At 54.1% G+C, this 23700-nt stretch overlaps 1 protein-coding gene across 2 annotated transcripts; it reads left to right on the plus strand.

The window, feature by feature from the left end:
• On the plus strand, nucleotides 1-23422 carry Ldlrap1 (low density lipoprotein receptor adaptor protein 1). 2 transcript variants are annotated; one of them, XM_048350543.1, is made up of 9 exons: nucleotides 1-196; nucleotides 8788-8930; nucleotides 9585-9697; nucleotides 11467-11581; nucleotides 17735-17807; nucleotides 18105-18188; nucleotides 18656-18786; nucleotides 20280-20308; nucleotides 21593-23422. In XM_048350543.1, exons 1-9 carry the CDS (start codon nucleotides 109-111, stop codon nucleotides 21735-21737), a joined length of 921 nt encoding a protein of 306 aa, XP_048206500.1. In that variant the 5' UTR covers nucleotides 1-108; the 3' UTR covers nucleotides 21738-23422. The 2 variants fall into 2 exon arrangements, with proteins under 2 accessions (XP_048206500.1, XP_048206501.1); XM_048350544.1 differs by having other exon boundaries at nucleotides 71-200.
• The last annotated feature ends 278 nt before the right edge of the window (nucleotides 23423-23700 follow it).

Genomic DNA, 23700 nt, shown 5'->3' on the forward strand with positions numbered 1-23700 from the left:
GCCGGCGCCCGGGAGGGCGGGAGGAGTGCGCCGCCCGCGCGCCTCCTGGCCGGGCGGAAAGTTTTCCTGACGGAGTTGTGGCGGCGGCAGCGGTGGCCGGAGCGGGCCATGGACGCGCTCAAGTCGGCGGGGCGGGCGCTGATCCGGAGCCCCAGCCTGGCCAAGCCGAGCTGGGGGGGCGGCGGCCGGCACCGCAGTGAGTGTGTGCGAGTCCTCCGGGCCGGGCCGGGCCGGGCCGGGCCCCGGTGGCGCGGGGCCTCCCGCGGGCGCCGAGTTGGGCCAAGTTGGGGGAGAGGCGAGGAGAGGCGGGGCCTGACCCGGTCGCGGCCCCGCGCGGCCCGGCCGGGCCCTGGGAGTTGGGGGTCGCCTGGGGTCAAGTTGTGTCCCCACTCCCCCGGTCCGCGCGGTGCAGCGGGGAGGGGGCAGCGGCGCGGTGGGGAGGGGGCCGAGCTCGGGGTCTCCAGGTGCGGCGGCGGGGGGAGGGATGCAGGTGGGGTGCGCAGACCTCGGGGACCCCCGACCCCTCCCCACCCTGCACACCCAGTAGCGTCAGCGCCCGGGGACTGGGTGGCGGCCGCGGCGGCGGACACAGGGCTGGGGAAGGCGCCGGTCGCTGCACCCCGGGGCCCCCACAGGAGCCCCAGCCCGGGCTCCCCTCGTCTCCCCACTCCAGGTCGACCTACGGTGTCGTCTTTTGCCTCCCGGGCCTAAGGGGGAATCTGTCGGGGGTCTCGGTTTCTACTTTGGGGGGTGAGGCCCAGCCTGGGTGTCTCCGGAGCGCCCGACACACCTGGCGGCCGAGACCCGGGCATCCTGCCGCGTCCAGGTGGCCGCGCTGGTTTCCAGGCTATTCTGGAAACCTGTTTTCTCTCGCACCTTCCCTGGGGGGCTTCCGAAGTCCCTGGGTGCCCGGGCAAACGGCAGATTCGCCACCACCTCTCCTGGGGGTATCTGGGCGCCGACAAGCCCTTCCCGGGGGGCCCCTCCTGTCTCCCTCCTTCTCGGGTTACTTCCAGGTTGCCGTCACCTGCCGCCTTTCCTTGAGGCCTGAGAAACCTAGACCAGGGCCTTTCTTTAGCCGGAGCCCCTCGGGCCTTCCTGGATGAAGTTGGAGCCCAAACTCAGGGCTCCCACCTCTACCTCCCTGCCACCTGCCACACACCTGGGGCCCCGGAAACCGCCCAGCCATTCTCAAGCCCATTCCCTCCTGGCCTTCTAGGGTTCTGCCAAGGGAGCTTGCGGTTCCCAGCTCCAGTTGCCAGCGTGTCTGGGCTTAAGGAGCCCGCCCTGCCCCTCCTTTGGCCCCCCTCTGCAGTTCCAGCTGTGGGCCCTTCCTAGCCCAGACTGGCATGGAGGATGTGGCTAGGGCCTACTGCTGGGGGTGGGACCAGAGGCCGGCTGGATCAGGCTGGACTTGTACCATTTCCTAAAATAGTTCTTTATAAAGTCTGAGGGATGTGACCAGGATTCTGAGGTCTCACCCTCTCTTTCATGGAGGAGCTTTGTGGGGCTGAGGGACTGGGGGGCAAGTGGGGAAGGGGTGGCCCGCCCCAGGGAAGTGGTTCTGAAGGGGTGGATGCCTAGATCTACCTCTGAATCTGGGGAGGGGAGAGGAGCCACTCTGAATGGTGGGCAGAGTTTCTCTTGTCTGCTCCAATTGAGGGTGAGTCACTTGTTCTCAATGACCCTTAGTTTCTTACCTGGACAGGAGTGTGAAGAAGATTATTGGTAATAATGCTCCCTCCTGGTTGGTGTTTTCTTCCCCTCACCTTCCTCCTGCCTGTGTGATTCTTACTGAGATAGGCCAGGCTTGGTGAGGCTCAGAGCCTGTGTACACCTGGGAGGACAGCAGCGGTGCCCCCTCCTCTTTCATCCCTCCTCCCAATCCTTATGTCTTCATACTCAGACTTCACCTGTCTGTTATTGTTATTAAATCAGTCTCACTGTCTTCAAATTGTAAATAAGAGTAGTACTTGCCCCAGACTGCCAAAGTGAGGTATGCCTGGCCTAGAGGAAGAGTTCTCTAAGTGGGATCCACTGTTCTGGTTACTGCTTTACAAAGTGTTTCTGCTTCTTGTGAGATGACAAAGCCTGAGTTCTTATCAGTCAGATCCATTTTAGAGATAAGGGAACTGGGTAGTAGAGTCCGCCCTGGGTCTCTATCTGTAGCTCAGGGTCTTTGGTGGACTGTGGCCGTGGGAGAGACAGGGGCTCAGAGCTAGCACCAGCCCTTGTTCTGCTGGGCAGTGCATGAGGACCGTTGTGGGTGGCCTTGGGATGTGGTCTAGTCAATCCTTGGGCCTAGCCTTCAAGATTGGAGGTCAAACCAATGGAGTTAAGGTTTGATTTGATCCCAGCTGTCTGCAGTGACTCCCCCTCCCCTCGTACATCCTCATCTGGAGTTCATAGGGTCTTTGAATCAGGTGTAGAGAAACTGATGCCCAGAGAAGGGCTGCAGTTTGCCGGAGGACACACAGCAAAACCAGCACATCTGGCTGGCTCTGAGCTCTCACCTTCTTGTCTCCCAGTTATCCTGACCTCCCAAGGGGCCTATTTCCCTTCTCATATACCACACTTTCCTATATCTTAGGAAGCATAAATATTTTATTATAGTTCCTAGCTAAGGATTTTCCTTTCTCCCAGCTGCCTGGAAGGGTGCCTTCCCCTGGCCCCTCAGTATACTTCTTTCCAAAGGGATCACTCTGTCCCTTGGGCTTTTTTTTTTCTTTTTTTTTTTTTTTATGGTAGGTTGTGCCAACTTGTGGAGAGTCCAGAGAGAAAGGATAAGGAAATAGGAGGTGCCGGCTCTAGTAAACTTAGTTCATGGTGGGAGGTGGTGGCACATGAATCTAATCATGTTTACTCACAATAGTGTAAATATGAAAGACCCAGCCAACCACCAGCCTTTGTTTATTGAGCACTGACTGTGTGTGAGTTACTCACACACAGGTGTGGGGACTCTTGAGAACCTAGTTGTCTTCTGCCAGTGTCTGGTAAAGAGGGGCAGAATGGACAAGGCCACAGACAAGCAGTGTGGCTGAGGCTGACGGGATGCCGGAAATAAAAATGCAGGGACTGAAGGCAGCTTTTCTAGATAGTGTCCTTGTCTGGGTTCTTCTTGGAGGAAACTCAGAGTCTGAATAACTAGTCTTCTAGTTACTCATTTGGAAAGAGATCATGAGGACAAGAGAGAAGAGAAGGGAAGCCTTAAGGCTGCTGGGCCTTAAGTCCATGGGGGAGCTCAGGGAACCAGTGTGGAGTAGTCCCCCTTTCTGGCTGGCCCTTTGCGGGACGGCGACATGCAGCTATGGCTGAGGTCTGTGGGGGAAGGAACCCACAGATCTCCATCTGCACCCAGCGAGAGCCCACAGATTGGAGGCGCTGGCAGCCAGGTGGGTATGAGGAGTGTGTGCAGTGGGGCCCTGGCAGCACCACCTCTCTGAGAAGGTGACTTGGAAGACACCAGAGGGAGTAGCCAGTGGGAGCCGTGCTAGTCAGAAACTAGCACTCTGGGAGTGATGTTTGAAAGGAGTCAGATGCTCCTTTTGGTGGGATGGGAGGCCTGACTCCTGTGTTGCACAGGAAGGGGCTTGGCAGGCTCTAGAAGGCGGATGAGGTTCAAGACCCAGTACGGTGAGCTAGGAGCCCGTGTCTCCCATACACTTGAGCTTTCTGCAGTGGGAATGCCACATATCCTTGGCTCCTCAAAGTGCTGTAACTGCCATGTGCACTTTAAAGCTCATTGCACTTGACCTTGATGGTGACAATGGCTCATCTTTAAGTGGTTCTTGGTGAGCACCAAGCAGAGTCATGTGAAAACTTATTTTATCTTCACAACAACCCCATTGGGGGGTACTATTATTATCACTTTTTTGTTTCCATATGTTTTATTAGTGTTGATTAGTTATAGACTTTTGATATGTCCATATATGCATACAATGCACCTTGATCATCTCATTTAGTCATTATCCCTCATTCTTCTGCTCCCAGTTGTCACTATTTCAAACTGAGGAAACTGGGGTATAGATGGGATGGTGGAGTGACTGAACCCCACCTCCTGCTCCAGAACGCTTACAGTGTAAGCAGGTACTTAGGAAACTCTGTAATCACTTTAAATTGTTTGCTTTGATAACAATCCCTATGACTAACTTCTTTTTTTTTGCCAGTCCTGGGCTTGAACTCAGGGCCTGAGCACGGTCCCTGGCTTCTTTTTGCTCAAGGCCAGCACGCTACCACTTGAGCCACAGCGCCACTTCTGGGTTTTTCTATGTATGTGGAGCTGTGAAATGGAACCCAGGGCTTCATGTATACAAGGCAAGCACTCTACTACTAGGCCACATTCCCAGCCCATCTTTTACTTTTGAAATCTGCCTAGTACTTCCCACATCCCCTCCCTTTTCCAGAAGATAGACCTGAAGGGCTGACTCATTTGTTAGAGAGTCTGCAGAGTCACTGCATGCACTCTGTCTCCTCGGGGCAGTGTAAGTCCACTCCTAACTTGTCTGTGTGGCTTCTGGGCCATCACCCTCCTGGCTGGGGTGCAAGGCCAGGATGCCGGGCAGGTACTCTCTTGGGCCCATGGGTTCAGCTGCAGCTCCATGTTCCAGGCCCATCCATCTGAGTCTTCCAAGGCAACAGAGGGGCACAGGACACTACTGGCCCTCATTTCTGGGTGGGGCCTTAATGAGGTAAGAGCACATGGTCACAGCTGAAGTTAGACTGGGCATATGGCTAACTCTGCCAGCTAACTCTGGCAGCAGGTCATCTGTAAAATTGCAAAGTTAAAATATTGCAGTCATTACCCACCACAGGGCTGAAAATAACCAAGACCAGAACAGGGCTATGGATACAAGCCTCTATTTGCCCAAAGGCCTCTGGGAGCTCCCCTATAAGGCCTAGTTTCCTGTGGTGTTGGAGAATGTGGCATCAGCTCTCAGCTTTGTGGGTTGAGTGCTGTGTGAGAGTTCCTTGGGGCTGGTTTCTGAGGGAAGGTGTAGGCACCAGAGACCACAGGCCTCAATGAAGATGAATCATATGCCCAGAAGCACAGAAGAGGAGGAGCCCCCAGTGTGAAAGTAGGTATTGCATTGTGAGGGGGAAGTTTTGCATGATTGGAGTTCGTGTGTGTGTGTGTGTGTGTGTGTTGTGGTGTGTTGTGTTAGGACTGGAGTAGTTGGGGGTATGTAAAATTAAAACAGACCCAATATCACTGTGGGTGGGGATTTGAGGTCCCATCTGACTTGCTGTGACTACACAGGTCCCGTCCCTCTCTGAGCTTCAGTTGTATCATCTGACCAGTGAAGATTGAGTCTGTGAGGCTGATGAGTGGCAGCTAGTCTTGAAGCAGCTGGTAGAATGCAGGGAGAGAAAGGAGGAATGCAGAAAAATGTTAAGCATTTGAAAGGTCAAGGAGGACAGAGAATGTTTTGACAGCAAAGAGATCACCAGTGACCTTAGCAAGCTTTGGCCCCTAGGAATGAAGGGAGCGGAAGTGGCTTTGGAAAGGGGCCAGAAAAGGGCTGAACCAGAGGAAATGGGGGAATGGGGAACACAAAAATAGGGGGAGGAAGGATGTTTGCCTTGGGGCAGGAATGGATAAGAAGAGGAATAAGGCCACCCCTGATGGTTTGGTGTTGCCTGCCTGGGGCCCTGTGTTGGATGGGGAATATTGAGCTGCAGTCGATTAACAATGACTGCCAAGGACATAGGCTATGGGGTTGGCAGAATTTCCTTTACCACCTTCTGTGTAGACAGGTCTGAAGTTGGAAGTGGTGGCCTGGGTATCCTGGCCTGCAGAGAAGTTTCTGGTATTAGGAAAACCCAATTCCAGATGGGAGGAAATGCCTCCAAGTATCTCTCCCTGATGACAAGAATAAGGCAGCTTGTGCCTGATAAGGACATCTGGTCTGGCGGTTAGGAGCTTGGGTTTTTTGGGTCAGAGTCCTTTGAGCCTCACTTTCCTCATCTGTAGCCTGGGAATGAGAGAATGCCTCCTTGCCTGTATCTGTTGGAGGAGATGGTAGAAGCTACTACTTTATTACTGTTGTGTCTGTTTCCTGGTAGCTTGGCTGATGTTTGCTCTTACTTAGTCTTGGTGTCTTTGACAGCAGGGGTGATGTCCAAGTTGTTCCAGAGCCCCCATTACCTGGCCCAGGTCCAGGAGTACCTCAGAAACTGTGCTGCTTTGTGGTGACATAAGCTCATGATGGTGGGTCAGAGGGTGGGGGTCATTTTAGGCTGTAGGGTCATCTCATTGGGAGCCCAACCTCACATTGGGGTAGAGGACAGTGTGTTGGGCCAGGGTTAGGGATGAGGTTATCCAGATCTTTTAATTTTTTAATTGTTACTGAAAAGCTGATCTACAGAGTGGTTACAGTTACACAAGTCAGCTAATGGGTACATTTCTTTTCAGCCAGTATCACTTCTTCTTTCACTCTTTCCCAGTTCAGAGGACACTGCAAATCCAGAGGGAGCTGGGGTGCGGTCTCTTCTTGGTTGTGAAGAAGGGACACAGCCCCCAGTATCTGAGTTTGTGGGACAGCATCTAGGAAAGGCATCAGGGGCCCAGACTGGGCAGGGGCCTGATTGGTGCCCTTTGGGCCCAGGATTCTACTCCTGACAGTTTAGAGCTCCAGAGCTAAGCTGAATTCTTATTGGGGAAGAGGGGTGACATCTCTGCCAGTATCTCAGCTGTCTGGAGCCTGTGATGCCCAGACCTGAGCTAACGTCTGTGGCCTTTCCCTCAGCACTGTGGAGAGGGCACAGGGCATGCCCCAGCCCCCTGAATGGGATGTCCTAGGGCAGGTGGCTCCCGGAAGCCACCTTCATACCTAGGTCCTGAACAAGATTATATGTGAGGCCAAAGCACTGTCTCCCTCCGGTGGAGTGGGTAGGGTGTGTGGGAACAATCCTGTCCTGTGGTGTGGAGTGGGTAGGGTGTGGGAGCACTCCTGTCCTGTGGTGTGGAGTGGGTAGGGTGTGGGGCAGCACTCCTGTCCTGTGGTGTGGAGTGGGTAGGGTGTGGGAGCACTCCTGTCCTGTGGTGTGGAGTGGGTAGGGTGTGTGTGGGAGCACTCCTATCCTGTGGTGTGGAGTGGGTAGGGTGTGTGTGGGAGCACTCCTGTCCTGTGGTGTGGAGTGGGTAGGGTGTGGGAGCACACCTGTCCTGTGGTATGGAGTGGGTAGGGTGTGTGTGGGAGCACTCCTGTCCTGTGGTGTGGAGTGGGTAGGGTGTGTGTGGGAGCACTCCTGTCCTGTGGTGTGGAGTGGGTAGGGTGTGGGAGCACACCTGTCCTGTGGTATGGAGTGGGTAGGGTGTGTGTGGGAGCACTCCTGTCCTGTGGTGTGGAGTGGGTAGGGTGTGTGGGGCAGCACTCCTGTCCTGTGGTGTGGAGTGGGTAGGGTGTGTGGGAGCACTCCTGTCCTGTGGTGTGGAGTGGGTAGGGTGTGTGTGGGAGCACTCCTGTCCTGTGGTGTGGAGTGGGCAGGGTGTGTGAGAGCACTCCTGTCCTGTGGTGTGGAGTGGGTAGGGTGTGTGAGCACTCCTGTCCTGTGGTGTGGAGTGGGTAGGGTGTGTGTGGGAGCACTCCTGTCCTGTGGTGTGGAGTGGGTAGGGTATGTGGGGGAGCACTCCTATCCTGTGGTGTGGAGTGGGTAGGGTATGTGTGGGAACACTCCTATCCTGTGGTGTGGAGTGGGTAGGGTGTGTGGGAGCACTCCTATCCTGTGGTGTGGAGTGGGTAGGGTGTGTGGGGGAGCACTCCTGTCCTGTGGTGTGGAGTGGTAGGGTGTGGGAGCACTCCTATCCTGTGGTGTGGAGTGGGTAGGGTGTGTGTGGGAGCACTCCTGTCCTGTGGTGTGGAGTGGTAGGGTGTGGGAGCACTCCTATCCTGTGGTGTGGAGTGGGTAGGGTGTGTGGGAGCACTCCTATCCTGTGGTGTGGAGTGGGTAGGGTGTGTGGGGGAGCACTCCTGTCCTGTGGTGTGGAGTGGTAGGGTGTGGGAGCACTCCTATCCTGTGGTGTGGAGTGGGTAGGGTGTGTGTGGGAGCACTCCTGTCCTGTGGTGTGGAGTGGGTAGGGTGTGTGGGGGAGCACTCCTGTCCTGTGGTATGGAGTGGGTAGGGCCCATGGGAGCACTCCTGCTAGGGGTCAGGCTAAGGACAGAGCAGTTATGCAGTGTGCATTCATCCTGGGGTCTCACCCTGGCTCCCTCTCTGAACTCACCACTGAGCCGAGCCCATTCCTCCTGGTTTTAGTCATGGTCTCCTTTCTGCTCTGTACTCCGCTCTGTGCTCCCGCTACTCCCTTGTGTGGCCTTTGTCTCTCAACTTGTTTCCTAATCTGTAAAATGGGCTCCAACTCACCTCATAGAATCCTACTACCAATTTGGTAGGCAAATGATACCACATGCCCTTGGCAGGTGCTCATGTTGAAGCTGAGTTTGGGCTTGGGACTGGAAATATGGCAGGGATCTGGCTCTGGCATGGACTGGCTTCCCTGGTTTGGTCATGCATTGGCCTCCAGCCTGGGCATGGTTGTCTGTCGGGGGTGGGGGTGGAGGGGGGTGGGAGGTGATGACAGATCTGGCTCATGGGTTCTTCTGAGGTCAAAGAAGATGGTTTACGCAAGCTTCTCACCTGGTGCCTGGAACCTTCTGAAAACTGTTAGCTCTATTAACAGTGTGAAGAACAATGGCGGTGGGGGGGGATGGGGGGTCCAAGGAGGTGGGGCTGGTGAGAGCCCGTGGGCCTGCCAGCATGGTCTGAGGGCTGCCCTCTCCCACCCAGAGCTGCCCGAGAACTGGACAGACACCCGGGAGACGCTGCTTGAGGGCATGCTCTTCAACCTCAAGTACCTGGGCATGACACTGGTGGAGCTGCCCAAGGGTGAGGAGCTGTCAGCCGCTGCTGTCAAGAGGATCGTGGCCACGGTGAGCGCCTGGTGGGGAGAGGACACATGGTAAGAGGAGGTAGGAGCCTGCTTGGGTCAGGGACAGTTTCTTTCTGGGCTGTCCCTCATACCTAGCTTGTAACCCTGATGGGTTATATCTGGGCCTTTCCCTGCCCTTGAGTCCCTTGTCCAGATCAGGGATTCTGTGAAGGAGCCATTAGATTGGTAGGATCCTCTAGGTCAGTGGCTTTGTCAGCCATCACGATCATAGCTACTTTCTGCCTCACCTCCCCCAGCTCAGACTTGCAACCTACATGTTGGTCACTTATAGGGCCAGGAAGCATGGAGAGGTTGTAGCCAGATTGTCCCCTGCCCAGCTCTGAATGAGCAGGAGCCCTTTAAATCCACTTGCCCTCATGGCCTCTGCTGCAGGTCAGGCCCTATGTGTGTGCTGGGTAGAACAAGGTCCCAGGGTCATCCTGCAATCATCATCTCAGTACAGAATTTGTTGTCCTACCACTGAGCCATGTGTCCCTACCTTGTAGCGGACCTCCCAGGCTGGGGGCGGCGGGGTGTGTGTGGGAGAGGCCCCCTGCCAATGACGTCCAGCGCTTGGCAGCAACGGGTATCAGTAAGTAATAGTTGTTCCCATGGGAGGGTCAGGCAGGTTCCTCAGACCCCTCTTCCCCTTTAGGCCAAGGCCAGTGGGAAGAAGCTACAGAAGGTAACTCTGAAGGTGTCACCGCGGGGAATTATCCTGACAGATAACCTCACCAACCAGCTTATTGAGAACGTGTCCATTTACAGGTAGGCTCAGCACGGGGTGGCCCAAGTCTCCATTCCACCCCTGGGAGCAGTGACTGTTGTGTCCCATCTGAATCTAGGCTCTGCTGTTTTCTATCTGGGACCATGGAGCCTGGGTTTCCTTATCTGTAGAATGGGGTGATGCAGGTGCTGCCTTCCTGTGCTTTACACTAAGTTAAGGGGGCCAGCAGCTGAGGCCTGGTCAGGCCTGGGCCTGCCATGCTTTCCTTGCCTCTGTCCACGGCTGAGTCAAGCTGGGAGCAGAGAGCCACAGAGTCACTGCCTCTTCCTTCTGCTGTGGACACTGTTGGCTGGGCATCCCAAGGGAGCCTCATGCAGAGCCTGGAACTAGCGTATGGGTGGTCACTCTGGCAGGGCCTCTGTCCCAGAAAGGCAGGGCCCAGCCTCTCATAGCCTGGTATAGGATTCCAGATTGGGACAGCCCAGATCCATGGTACAGATGGGAAAGTTGAGGCCCGGGGAGGGAGTCACGTGAGACTGTCTGGTGAGGTAGGGTCCAGGCTGGAAGTGCTGTCCTGCAGGTCCCCACTGCCAGGCATCCTTTCACTTTCTTGTTCTGTCTCCAAGCAAGAGGTTTATCTGGCTGGAGCACCAGCCAGTTGTGGGGTGCTAGGGGTGATTTCATAGTTTCAAGCTGCTCCCCTTTTCTCACCTACAGGATTCTACCCACCTTCCCTTCACTAGCATTTCCAAGTACCTGCTCTACCAAAGTCTATGCTCAGACCTGGCCCCAATCCCCTGGAGCTTCCAGTTTGGGAGGGAATGGAGAGATGGGAAAAGGAGATCAAATGTTTCCCAAGAAAAGCAGAAAAGGAGGAGTCCAGCCGGGGGAATCTGGGAAGGGCTCCTAGGGGCGGTGGCATCTGGCTGTGGCTGGATTCCAATGCCAGAGAAGAGGGAGCTAGGGAGGTGGCACCCCCCACTTCTGTCTACCTGGGGGTGTTCATGTATTGGAAGCCAGGGCCACCTGAGTGAGTGCTAAGTCTGCTGAGCTATTCCAGCCCCTCGTTGGGATTCTCAGAGTGTGGAGGCATCCTACTGACTGAGGGCACTTGGAGACCTAGGGCTCTGGGGAGCTGAGGTTGAGAGTGGAGATTAGGGCTGGGGATGTGGCCTGCCAAGGAGCTGCTGTGTCTCTCCCAGGCCCAGTGGGCTCCAGTTGGGTCATTGGCTCACATCCCCATCTCTAGTCCCAGCTTTCCACCCCTGGCCATGGCTCCAGTCCTTGCTCATGGAGCTTGGAAGGCTGAGCCTGGGTTTTTCCTGATACCTGGGCAGGGGAGCCCATGTGAAACAATGTACCCTGCTTCCTCTTCCAGCCTGAGCACAACATGGTAATGAAATTAGGCCTGGCTCTGGTACCTACTCTGGTCCCAGGTCTTTACCTAATTTCTCATCTGGAAATTAAGCTAGTAATAGAGCCTATTTCAGAGAATTGTTCTGAGAATTAGTGAGGCTGTGTCTATAAAGCTTTTGACACATTGCCTAGTATACAGGGTTCAGCTGTGTTTGGGGATGTGGCTCAGTGTGGCACCCTCAGAGAGGGGGAGATGCCTTCCATCACTTCCTTCACTTTCACCACCAGGCTTTGCTCTGGTGGGCCCAGGATGCTGGGCCTGGTGGCCAAGGCCAGATCTGTACTTCCCCACCCCCCAGTGGAGGAGAAACAGCAGGTTCCCTGGAACCAAGAGATGCCAGGTGAGGTTAGGCATCAGTGCCAGGTGGGGTGACACTTCCTGTTTGCGTTTCAGGATCTCCTACTGCACAGCGGACAAGATGCATGACAAGGTATTTGCCTACATTGCCCAGAGCCAGCACAGCGAGAATCTTGAATGCCATGCCTTCCTCTGCACCAAGCGGAAAATGGTCAGTGCGAAGAACGCGGGCTGCTCTTGGGTTCTGGGTGGTACAGGTGGCAGGACTCAAAGCTGAGAGTCATTTTTCAACAAGGATGGAGTCCTTGGGATTCTCAAGTGGGTGCTGAGAGCCAGGGGCACTGGGAGGAGAGCAGGCAGGTGGTATTCAGTTAGGTAGCCTTGACGTGGGCAGCAACTGGCTGGTGTCCCCAGGAAGCACGTGGATCCCTCCCTCTCTGGAACAGATTTGTTAGGTTTGAGGTTACTTTGGATCTCTATCATTAGTACAGCCTGGGGGGCACAGTCCTTGTCACAGATTAGTTCTCAGAGGTGGGAAGTGAAAGGTATCAGGGAAGTGTCAAAGATGAGAGATTGCTATGACCAGGGCAGGGGAAACAAGTGGCTATTGTGGTACCTTTGTGTGCCCATTCCAGTGCTTAGCTTTAAGGATCAAGAGGTCCAGAGCTTCTGCTTCCTCCCCATTTCCTTTTTTTTTTTGACAGTCTTGGGGCTTGAGCTATGGGGCCTGGGCACTGTCCCTGAGCTCTTCAGCTCAAGGCTAGTGCTCTACCACTTGAGCCACAGTGCTACTTCCAGTTTTCTGGTGGGTAATTGGAGATAAGAGCCTCACGGACTTTTCTGCCTCGGCTGGTTTTGAACTGCCATCCTCAGATCTCAGCCTCCTGAGTAGCTAGGATTACAGGTGTGAGCCCCTGGAGCCCAGCCTTCCTTCCCATTTCTAGGCCACCCCCTGACCTCATCTGGCTGGGAAAAGTCTACCAAAGACTTTGGTGGTCTCTGGGCCTTTGTCATGACTGGCGGGTCAGCCTTTGGTGTTGATGGTTTGTTTCCCAGGCCCCTGAGTCTGAGCATCTTTTCTTTAAAGGAAGACATTCATTGATTTCTTGTTGGCATCTTTTAATCTCTGTGAACAGCTCAGAGCCTACTCCTTCTGCCCCATGTTCCTTGAAGAGAGGGAGTTAAGTTGCTCTCTGTTCCCCCATCAAAGGACAAATCAAGACTATCATAGTCTTTGTGGCCCTCAGGCTTCCTGCTTCCCAACAGGGCAGCTTCAGACATTGTGAATGTTTCTACAGCAGCCATAAGAAACAGCACAAATTTAGTGTTTTAAAACAGTATGGATTTTCTTTTTTGACAGTTCTGAGAGTCAGTGGTCCCAGAAAACCACCCTGCCAGGAGGGTAGTTCCTCCTGGAAGCTCCAGGGAGAACCCATTTCCTTATCTTCCTCCCTCCTGAGACCAGCAGCACTCCTTGGTTCATGGCCTCCCCCTTGTCTTCAGAACCAGCAATGTTGCATCTGTCTTCCAGTCTTGCTTCCATAGTCATCTGACTGTTTCTCGCTGACTTCTGCTCTTCCCAAGGCCTCTGGGATGACATTGGGCCATGGGGTAATCCAGAATAATCTACCTTCTCAAGATCCTTAACTTAATCCTGCCTGCAAAGACCTTTTGCTATGTATGGTAACATTCCTAGGTTCCAGGATGAGGATGTGAGCACACACAACAGAGATTCAGCCTGTACACGTGTCATGGAGTAGGAGACAGACCGGGGGTGTAGTCAGGGCTGATGTGCTGTGTGACCATGGTTACAATCTTTCTTTGGGTTGCTTGCTTACCACTTCTGGGATTCTTCTGAAAGGTCCATTTTTTTTTTTTTTTTTTGCCAGTCTTGGGGCTTGGACTCAGGGCCCAAGCACTGTCCCTGGCTTCTTTTTGCTCAAGGCTAGCACCCTACTACTTGAGCCACAGCACCACTTCTGGCTTTTTCTATATGTATGTGGTACTGAGGAATCAAACCCAGAGCTTCATGTTTGCAAGGCAAGCATTCTACCACTAGGCCATATTCCCAGCCCCTGAAAGGTCCATTTTGTGTGTGTGAGTGTGTGTATGTGTGTGTGTCTTGGGCCCAGGCACTGTCCCTTAGCTTTTTCACTACAGGCTGGTGTTCTACCTACCAGTTGAGCCACAGTTTCACTTCTGGCTTTTTTGTGGCTCATTGAAGATACACATTTTTTGGATTTCATGGACCTTATCTGGGCTGGCTTTGCACCAAGACCCTCACATCTCAGCCTCCTGAGTAACTAGGATTACAGGCACGAGCCACCCTTGCCCAGCATTTTGCACATCTCCTACCTGTCCTGTAGACTGACTATCACTATTACTCACTGAGATCTTATGATTGCCCATGGCCCTGAGCTGCAGTGGCTTCTCCCTCTATGACAGCCTTGTTCCTACAGTGACTTAGTGGTGTCTCTCATGAGGCCATAGGGACTTAAAATACAAAGCTCATTATGTCCCCATTGTTCATTTTCTTCCCCACACCAAGTGCTGGGCGGGGCAGCTGGCCCATAGCTGTCACTGCAGAGCTGGGGCCTGGGTGGGAGAGGCCATCCCATATGCCGTGGCTTTCCTCTGGGATGGGGGTTTGGGAATAGGAGAAAGAGGGAACCAGCCTGGTGGTTCAGAAGAGGGCCTGTCCTGGCCAGAGGACTTTAGACAGGCTTCAGCCAGATCAGCCTGTCCCCAGGCCAGAGGGCAATTGCTGAGGAAAATAAAGCTCAGCCAACCTTCTGGCTGCTGGCCCCTGGTCAGCAGGGGGCAGGGCTCCTGCTGGACACCCAGCTCTTCATTCCCTCAGTCTGTCTGTGATCAGGGGCTGACAGTCTGGACTGCTGCATCCTTCTCTCCCCAGTCTCTGTGCTTCGGGGTCACTGGAGAGCTCTTCTGAGAGATAACCAAGCCTGGAGTGGTACAGGTGCAATGCCTAATGCTCCAAGACCTTAGGCCACCCCTGTCTGGCAGTGTGAGTTCTCAGGACTTTGGAGACTTTTTTTTTGGTGGGGGGGAGAGGTAGGGGGCAGAGGTGAGATGAGAGCCTTGGGTTCTGCGCTCCCCTGCTAGTGTCTGCCTCTAGAGACACATAGTGTGCCCTGTCTTGGGCCAGGCCTTGCGATGGGCAGTGGGGAACCTGAGAAGGGGAAGGGCACCATCTTGGTGACTGAATCCCAGGGGCTTGAGCTGGGTGGAGATTATGAAATATTATGAAATCTTCTGCAAATCAGGAAGCCTTCCAGAGCAGAACCCTTGAAGTACATATTAGCATACATATCAGACTTACATACATACATACAGAGTACGTATCCGTGGGAGTGTGCCAGGCCCGGGGGGGGGGGGGTAGGTGGTGAGAGGCAGGTGCAGGCCGTTGTGAAGATCCACATGTGCAAAGCACTTTACCCCTAATTCCTCAGCCTTCACAACTTGAGCCTCTCTATATCCCTTCCCCTCCTTGCTGGAGTGAGTGTGGAAGGCTGGGCATGGTGATGCCTGTCTGCAGTCCCAGCTACTAGGTAGACTTAGAAGGATCACCATCAGAAGCCAGCCCAGGCAAAGTTATCTTGAGACCTTGTGTGAAAATAAACTAAAACCAAAAGGACTGAGGGTATGATTTAAGTGGTAGAGTGCTTGCTTAGGAGGTATGAACCCCCTGTTTAACTCCTGGTACTGCCACAAAAGAAAAAGCTCAGACAACAGGCTCCTTCCCAGGTCACCTACATTTTAGCCCCAGACTGAGGCAGTACAATGTACCCACGCCTCTCTTCCCTAGTCCTGGTAGGCCTGGCTAGTAGAAGGCTCCCTGTGAAGAACTGTTCACCTCTGCCCAAGCCTGAGGCCTCAGGCATCCCTTGGCCTGTGGACTGAGTAGTAAAGGCAGGGGAGCTCAGGGCCTGGATACTCCAGTTCTACTTGACAGCAGGCAGAGCTATGCCCTCCATGAAGCTCCCTGTTCCTGGAGTAATCCTTTTATAGGATTTAAACCTCAGCCTCAATAGGAAGCACGAACCTGGTTTGATCTGAGAGCTGGGCCCTCTCTCAAGGGTTAAGAACTCAGTACTTGTGCAGTGGTGGGGGCCTATTATCCCAGCCACATGAGAGGTGAGAGCAGGAGGATTGACACTCCTCACCAGCTGGGGCAAAGAAGCTCAACAGGAAAATGCTGCATGTGGTGGGATGTGTCTGTCATCCCAGCTACAACAGGAAATGTAAAATAGGAAGATTAGAGTCCATACTGGCTGAAGCCAAAAACTAATCAAAAAGAATGGAGGCCTGGCCCAAGTGGTAGAGCATTTGCCTAGCAAGCAGAAAGCTCTGAATTCAAACCCCAGTGCTGTCAAAAATAGAATCTAGTTACTGGAAACGAGAGATACGCATAACCTGTCTGGATGGAAACTGGTCTGAGTAATAATACAGACTTACCCAGGGCACCTCCGGAGGGCTGAGGATTAGAGGAGCAAAGACTTGACTGGGCTGTGAGCCCTGCTTCCCGCTAATGCTGAGGAACAGATCCCTGCAGTGGCTGCGAGCTGGGCCCACCTCCAAGTCCCTGCCCTACCTGGGCCTGTCGCCACCTGCACACTGTGCAGCTCATCTCAGGTTGTGTTTGGTTTAACTCACAGCCTAGGACATCAGGGCAGAGGGGCTGGAATGTATGCAAATAAGCCAGCAGGTTTCTGTAAAAACACTATAAGCCTGTGTCCCCAGGTTTCCTGCAGGCAAGAATAATGTTGTTCCCAAAGCCACATTGAATGACCAGTGCTTGCTGGGTATACAGTGATCTGGCTCAGGCTGGTAATTAGCCCATATTTTTAGTTCATGGGCAATTCTCAATGGTAACTGGGTCTATTAAACTTGATTCAGACGTGACAGCTTAAATTGTAAACAGCTGTGAAGAGTTTCATACTTAATTACCATATTTAAGTTTTGCCATAAAGCACCCGAACTTCCATCAAAGATGTAAATGATGGAGACATTCAAATGAGATTTTTTATACTTCGTGAAGTTTAATTGGCACAGATCAGTCAGCTTGTTTGGGAGTTTTGAATCTTTTTTCATTATTTTTAAAAGAGTTTTGAAGGCAACAGTGGCCACAGATTTACTTCTCAGTTGAATTGAGTTGTCTAGCACAGGGGAGGAGGTGAGTCAGACGCTGGTTGCCCTGAACTTGTGCACTTGAAGGAGTCTGGTGCTTTCTTCTCTTGCCCAGGGCTTGCAGGAAGAAGCTCAGCAGTGTTTCTGGCTGCAGCTGGAGCTGCGCCGGTTAACCCTGCACTGGAACCTCTGGGAGGGAGGCGTGGAGGTAGACATGGGCTGGGGAAAGCCTGGCTGGCAGGTGCACTCTGCTACTTCTGAGGGCCTCAGTCTGCCCTGGGAATGGAGCACACAGACCCACAGATCTGGACACTTGATCAGAGAGCCCCATGCCCAGGGCAGGTGAGGAGTGCTATGTATGTGTGGGGGTTGAAGGTATGGATGGACTCCCCAGGCATAAAGGGCCAGGGTTGATTACTGTGCTGAATGGATTCAGTCCCTGGAACTTAATGACTGACATGTTCCTGGAAGATTTGCTAGCCACTCCCCTCCTTTGCTGGGAACCAGTTATCAGCCCCTCCAACCTAAGCTGTGGCTTATTCAGGCAGTGGCTGGGCCCTTCCAACCTTGGCCTTTCTGTTTATTTGTTTTGTTTTTCTTTGCCAGTCCTGGGGCTTGAACTCAGGGCCTGAGCACTGTCCTTGGCTTCTTTTTTGCTCAAGGTTAGCACTCTACCACTTGATCCACAGCGCCACTTCTGGCTTTCTCTATATATGTGGTGCTGGGGAATCGAACCCAGGGCTTCATGTATGGGAAGCAAGCACTCTACCACTAGGCCATATTCCCAGCCCAACCTTGGCCTTTCTGTACTTCAGTTTCAAGGGTCAGTCAGTGTCTGGAGTCCTGAGATAATCTGGGAGGGCTTCTTGAAGGAAGTAAGCCGCACAGTTAATTGATTTACACTCAAAGGGAGGGAAAGAAGTGTAGGTGAACGGCTGTGGGAGGCTGGGATGAGAGTGAAACCTTGTCTGGGTTAGAGTTGGTAAAGATGAGCCCCACCACCCTGCCCCCACCACCCTGTCTTAGATATAGCTTGCTTATGCGGCTGCTCCAGGTGCTGTGGGAGGAGCCCAGCCCCTGCCTCCACCCACCCAGCATTCCAGAGCCTGGGCTGGGACCCAGGAGCTGCCAGGAGGGAGTCCCCAGCCCTCCAGTTCAGGCAAGTTCTTCCCCCAGCCCACAGGGCCCCTACCTGCCCCCACTTCCTGTTTTTCAGGCTCAAGCTGTCACCCTCACTGTAGCCCAGGCCTTCAAAGTCGCCTTTGAGTTCTGGCAAGTGTCCAAGGAAGGTGAGTGTTTTTCATTCACATCAAGGGGGTTTAAGGGGAGACAGAAAAAGGCTTGGCATCACCCCGGCTGGCTCCCAACCTTGGCTTGTGACTTTGAACAGGTCCTTCACCTGTCCCTCAGTTTTCCCATCTGTTAGAACAGCAGCCATCTCCCTCCCACAGGACACATGGAGGCTACATGACACCCACAGGGTTTCACTGCCCCCTGGGATTGGCCTCGGTTGGGCCTCTGCAGTGTTTGCTTGGGGACAGACTGTGAAGTCTGAGGCTCCTGCTTTTTGTATCTTGATCCCACAGAGAAAGAGAAGAGAGAAAAAGCCATCCAGGAGGGAGCGGACATCCTGGGGCCCCATCGGGACAGCAGCCCCTCATTGAAAAGCTGTGAGTCTTGGCCTTGGGAGGGAGGGGTCCTTCCTTGGGGTTCCTTCCTCTTGGGCTCGGGCAAACCCTAGTATTTTACTCTGTTTTCTTCTTAAATCAATAACACATAGACATTATAGGTAAGAAAATAGGTAATATAGACAAGAAACAAGATGCTCACTTGAGTGCCTATTTATTCAAACTGTGCATCCATGTAAAGGTATGAGCCATCTCTGTACTCCCTGACACATGTGCGCTCTCTTTAAACAAACTGTCTCTTTAAGCAAACTGTCGTGAACATCAAAGTTGCTGTCTCAGCCCTCAGCGGAGACATTTCTTTATGGGCAGCTGTGCAAAGGCTGGGAGGTGAAGGTGGGCCTTGGGTAAGGTCAGATCTGAGGAGAGAGGACCTGGAAGCTCAGGGTGTCTGGGAAAGGGCTGGGAGCAAAGTAGCTCATGCCTCACTGGAACCCTGCCTGACCTCATAGCCGTTGCCACTGGGAACCTGCTGGACTTGGAAGAAACGGCCAAGGCCCCTCTGTCCACAGTTAGCGCCAACACCGCCAACATGGATGAGGTACCTCGGCCCCAAGCCTTGAGCAGCAACAACGTTGTCTGGGTGAGTAGCCCAGTGGGGGCCTGGGACCCCACAGAATCCAGTGAGCCTTGGCCAGATCTCCGGATGAGCCTCAGGCAGCTTCCAACTCCACACATTGGTTTTTGAGCCTCTGGGAGGACCAGACCTAGCCCGGCAGCACCCAGGCCCAGGGTGGGGGAGGAACAATGTCGCCTTTGAACTCAGGGCTGTGTCTCCAGCAGGCCTGGCTCCCAGCACAGCTGTCTCCTCACAATGCCTGGCCTCTTAGCCTGAGCCTCCACACCGCCCAGCGCAGTGTGACCAGCCAAAGGCTCCCTTGTTCCTGGGGTGGCAGAGCTGTGCCTGACACCCGCCCTGCCGGGTCATCTAAACGCAGAGCCACAGAGTGCTTGGTCCCTGCCTCCCTGTGGCTCGGGGCAAGTCACTGACCCCTTTGTGTCCCCGCTTTTTTCTCCTTTAGTAAGGGGGTGACCTCCGCCCACAGAATCTCCCAGAGGAACCTAAGAGGTTTTTTGTTTTTTTTAATTGTAATTTTTTTAGAGGTAATTTCAGATTATGTTACAAAAATAGTACAAAGAATTCCAGTGCACCCTTCCTTCCAAGTTCTCTGGTGTTAACATCTTCCAAACCATGTGTCAGGGACAAGGGTGAACATGGAAATTAACACGGAAATGACATGGAATCCACATTATTTTCTCATCCTTCTCCATTCACGCTCCCCGGATCCTTCCCATCCAGCATCCATTGCATTTTATTTATTGCATCTCTCTAATTTTTAAAAAGTCTAGACCATGGAAGGGACTCTAAAACAACCATCAAGTCTTTTTGGCTGTTGGAGCCACCAGGGCCCTCGAGCCTGTCCTCTGCTCTCTAGGGACCCCCTGTACTTGCTCACTGGCCTGTGGGGCAAAGGAGGGGGCCTCACTCAATACTTGGGGCCTAAGGCTGTGAGGTCTTGACTAGGGTTATCGCTTGTGAGCAGGGCATCTGGCTTTTATATTTGTTCATTTCTTTGACACAAGGCCTTGCTCTGTAGCCTAGTCTGCCCTCATGTCTCAGACTCCCAAAGGCTGGGATTCCATCTTTGGGATTTTTGACTAGCATTGGAAGTTGATAAGGGCAGGCATCCTCCTCTGGCTTCCCACCCCCCCCTTTGGGGTTTGAAAGCTGTGGAAGTCATCTGGTCCCTTACCGTGTAGAAGGAAAAACTGGGTCTCAGAGAAGCTCCGTGACTTGCCCCAGGTCTCCCTGGCTCAGAGTGGCAGAGCTGGGAGTCAAGCCCACGCCAGGGTCTAGATGCCTGTGATGCGCCTGTGCTCTTGCCACACCCCTGCTTTGGGCTCCTGGGCAGTGTGGCTGCTGGTGGCAGCTAGGCAGGAGGCCTGCTTGTGTCTGTTCCTCTAGGCACCCATGTCCCACGTCCCCATAGTTGACCCAGAGCTAGAATAGGCCCCCACGGCGAGTGTGGGTTCCTCCCTTGGCTCTCCTCCTAACTCCTGCTTTGTCTCCCCAAGGATGATGGCCTGGATGAAGCATTCTCAAGGTAACTTGTGCTGGGACCACGGACTTTGGGTTGGCTCTCTCCTCCGTTTCCCTGCCAGGCTTTTGCTATGCTGAGAACATGAGGCACTAGGCCACCTCGCAACAACACCCCACCTTCACTTGCATGGGGATGGGAGCTCACTAATGGGGAGATAACCCGCCCCCCCAGAAGGCCTAGAAAGCTCTTACTGCTATGTCAGAAGCTGTGCTTGGGTATGCAGCCACATCGGAGTTGAACTGAACATCGCAGCTCAAGCTCATTGTCTCCCTACATGTGGCTGCTTCTAGGGCTGGCCTTTCTTCAGGCCTTGTCCCCTTCAGTGGGCTTGACTGAGCTGAGACGGAGAGGGGATGTCAGGCACAGAGATGAGAGGCTCTGGTAACACCTGCAGGTGGTGGCATTTCCTGTAGCCATGGCTCCCCTCAGTCTGGGGACACGTCACCAAGAAGGCTGCTGTCTAGGAGCAGCTGCACTGGGCCCTGTTATATTTGCCTATCTTTGGGACCTACAGCCCTGCCACTTCCGGGACTTTCTTGGGGACAGGGTCTGTTGGGGGCAGGAATAGGGCCAGGGGCTTTAACCTCCTCCTCCTCCCCTCCTCCCCACCCCTCCTGCTCTGTGGAGCAGAAAGCCCCACATGTGTTAGAGCTGGTGGGTGGGGCAAAACCTTCCCAACCACAGCTCCTGTTCTAGAGAACAGCTTCCATTTGCTTCCCTAGACTGTTAAGTATCATGTGCCTTTTATTAACAATTTCCAAAATCAGCAAAGCCTTAACAGAAATAAGACGGTGTTATAATCCCACAACCGGAACTGGGACTTGATTCATGCTAAGCCCTCATGCACATATGACTTTGCCTGGATCAACTCATTGCCTGGGCACTGGGGATCCTGCTTGCCCTTGCCACTGTGTGCCCGAGCCTGTCTCCAGGCTTAGTACCCCTGCGAGCCCCCGAGGAGGTGCTCATCATTTATGGTGGACATGTGTCCCTTTTAAAATTATTTCTTGAAGCCATACTGTTGGCAGTCAAGTCTCTTTGTGGCTAGGCCAGTTCCACATGCCAGGTGTGTCCCTGAGTGGGCTTGCCCCATGGATTTGACCCTCCATTGGTTAGAGGCTCTGCCCCTGATCATCTGAGACTTCTTGGCCCTCGATCTGGCCCCTCCTCCCCTCCTCCCAGATCTGCTTTTGCCCTCTTCCTTCTGGCCATGGTGCTGGCTAGGCTGTTCTAGCTCCTTGCCCGCCCCTCACCCAGGGGCTCAGCTCACACCACTCTGCCTTCCAGGCTGGCGCAGTCTCGGACAAATCCTCAGGTCCTAGACACGGGGCTGTCAGCACAGGACATCCATTATGCCCAGTGCCTCTCCCCCATCGACTGGGACAAGCCTGACAGCAGTGGCACTGAGCAGGACGAGCTCTTCAGCTTCTGAGGGCCTGGGACCAGCAGGACAGCACCAGCCTTGACCCGCGATGGACCAAAGTCACCCACAACATGGCAGCTGGCCCCAGGACGCAGCAGCCTCTTCCTGCCCATGGAAGCCGCAGCCAGCCACAGGAGAAGAGAGATTTTAACCTGCTTTTTTCTCAGAACTGAAAGATGCTTTGAATATTTATTCAGTGACTTCTGGCTTTCCCTTGGCAGCCAGCTTTGCGTTGGGCATGTGGAGTGTGGAGTGCTGCGGCCAGCATCGGGCCCTGCTTCTTCAGCCCAGAGTCTGCTCCCCTCTGTGTGTGGGTGTCAGGACAGTGACCAAAGCATTTCTTGTCCCTCTTCTTTTGTAAGGACCTGGACTTCCCTGGGGCACCCCCACTCTGTACTAGAGGGCAGTCAGAATTCCAGCATGCTCTGGGTACGGGAAGAGCTTCTCTACTCCAACCTCTGCAGAGGCCTGGGCCCTGGCCCTCACCTTCCTCAGAGCCTCAGGCCCAGGCTTGAGCCCTGGACCCAGGACTCTGAAGAGGCAGCCCCTGACCAAAGAGCACCAAGCTCGGCACTTTAAAGCATACACAGCATGCGTGGCCCCCAGGGCTCCTCCACGGTGCTGTGTGGAACAGAACTTCCTGCCCTTCCTCCACGGAAGTCTGTGGCTGGTCTCCCAAGCACTGGACCCTGTGTCCCTGCCCCATCTGTGATCGGGAGCATCTCAGCTGCTGATGGCTCCACCCTTGGATCTCTTCCCACCTTTCCCACCCATGGGGGAGGTCACGCCTGCCCTTATTTTGCCTGTACACCATGAGAGTCCCATGCCTGCCTCCCCCTACAGCCTGGGTTTGCGTCGGAATCTTTCACAGCCATTTTTCTGCGGAAACAGGCCCCGTGCACAGAGGGGTGGAGTTGAGAGCAGAACCCACATGTGATGCCAAAGCCGCTTTCTCCCAGCTTATGCCTCCTTTTCTTCTAGCTTTGTTCTCCCACGAACCAAAAAACTCCAGCTATTTTCTGACCAAAATGTGTCTCATAGCAAACCATCTGGTGCCTTTCCTCACAGCACTGGCGCAGACCTCTGCCCAGCTAGCTATCTTGCTGCCAGTTTCCCGGAAGATACCAGTGTTGGAAGTCTGCTCCTTCCTTCCTAGGGTGAGACAAAACTCAGACTCTTGTAAGCATCACGCTGCTCTTTCCCCATACCGCCCCGATCCCGGCAGCAAGCTCTTTTAGAATCGTACTTTCCTTCCTCCCTGCTGCCCCGGTGGGCTCCGACATCCTGAAACACAGCCAAGCTGTGAGGCTTTGCTTTGTGAGGAGCCCCCAGCAGCCTGGCTTGTCAGAGCCAGCCTGAGCAGCCCGGGGGGAGAAAACACCAGCATTTCTTAGAATCCAGACACATGCCTGCAGGAGGGGATGTGAAGCGAGTGGGGACTTGGAGTGTCTTTATCAGCATAAGGGTGACTTCCTTTCCCTGCCCAGCTTCGCCCCTGCTCCCACCCCATCCTGGAGCCCTGGGCCTGAGAGGCAGAGCCCCGCTGGGTTGTGCAGTCCTGTGTGGCCTGTCGTCTCTTGTGGAGCTGTCAGTGTGCTTCCGGTGTCGACAGCCAAGTCTTGGTTTCTCCTCCATGATGCTGTAAAGGAAGTTCTGATGGTGAAAACAAACAATAAATGTCTCTTTGTGAAATAGAGGCTGCACTTCAAAGGAGAGGCGTGGTGGTGGGTCCAGCATTCGCTGCCCCCTGCCATTTGGTGAGGGGAACAGTAGTGACCGTGGGGCTGGGCAGGCCACGTGCCCAGAAGTAGCACTGCCTAGGGGTTGGTGGCCTTTGAATCCAATGATGCCACCATTGGAGCCATGCCAGTGACCCCACATATCAGCTCTGATGAAGTCCCTGAAGTTAGGGTCAAGGACCCTGGCCAGGTTTTGCATGTGCCCACGTGAGCCTTCCCCCTGGTAAGAGGGC

Source organism: Perognathus longimembris, chromosome 7, assembly GCF_023159225.1.
Source record: "Perognathus longimembris pacificus isolate PPM17 chromosome 7, ASM2315922v1, whole genome shotgun sequence".
NCBI classification, from domain to species: domain Eukaryota; kingdom Metazoa; phylum Chordata; class Mammalia; order Rodentia; family Heteromyidae; genus Perognathus; species Perognathus longimembris.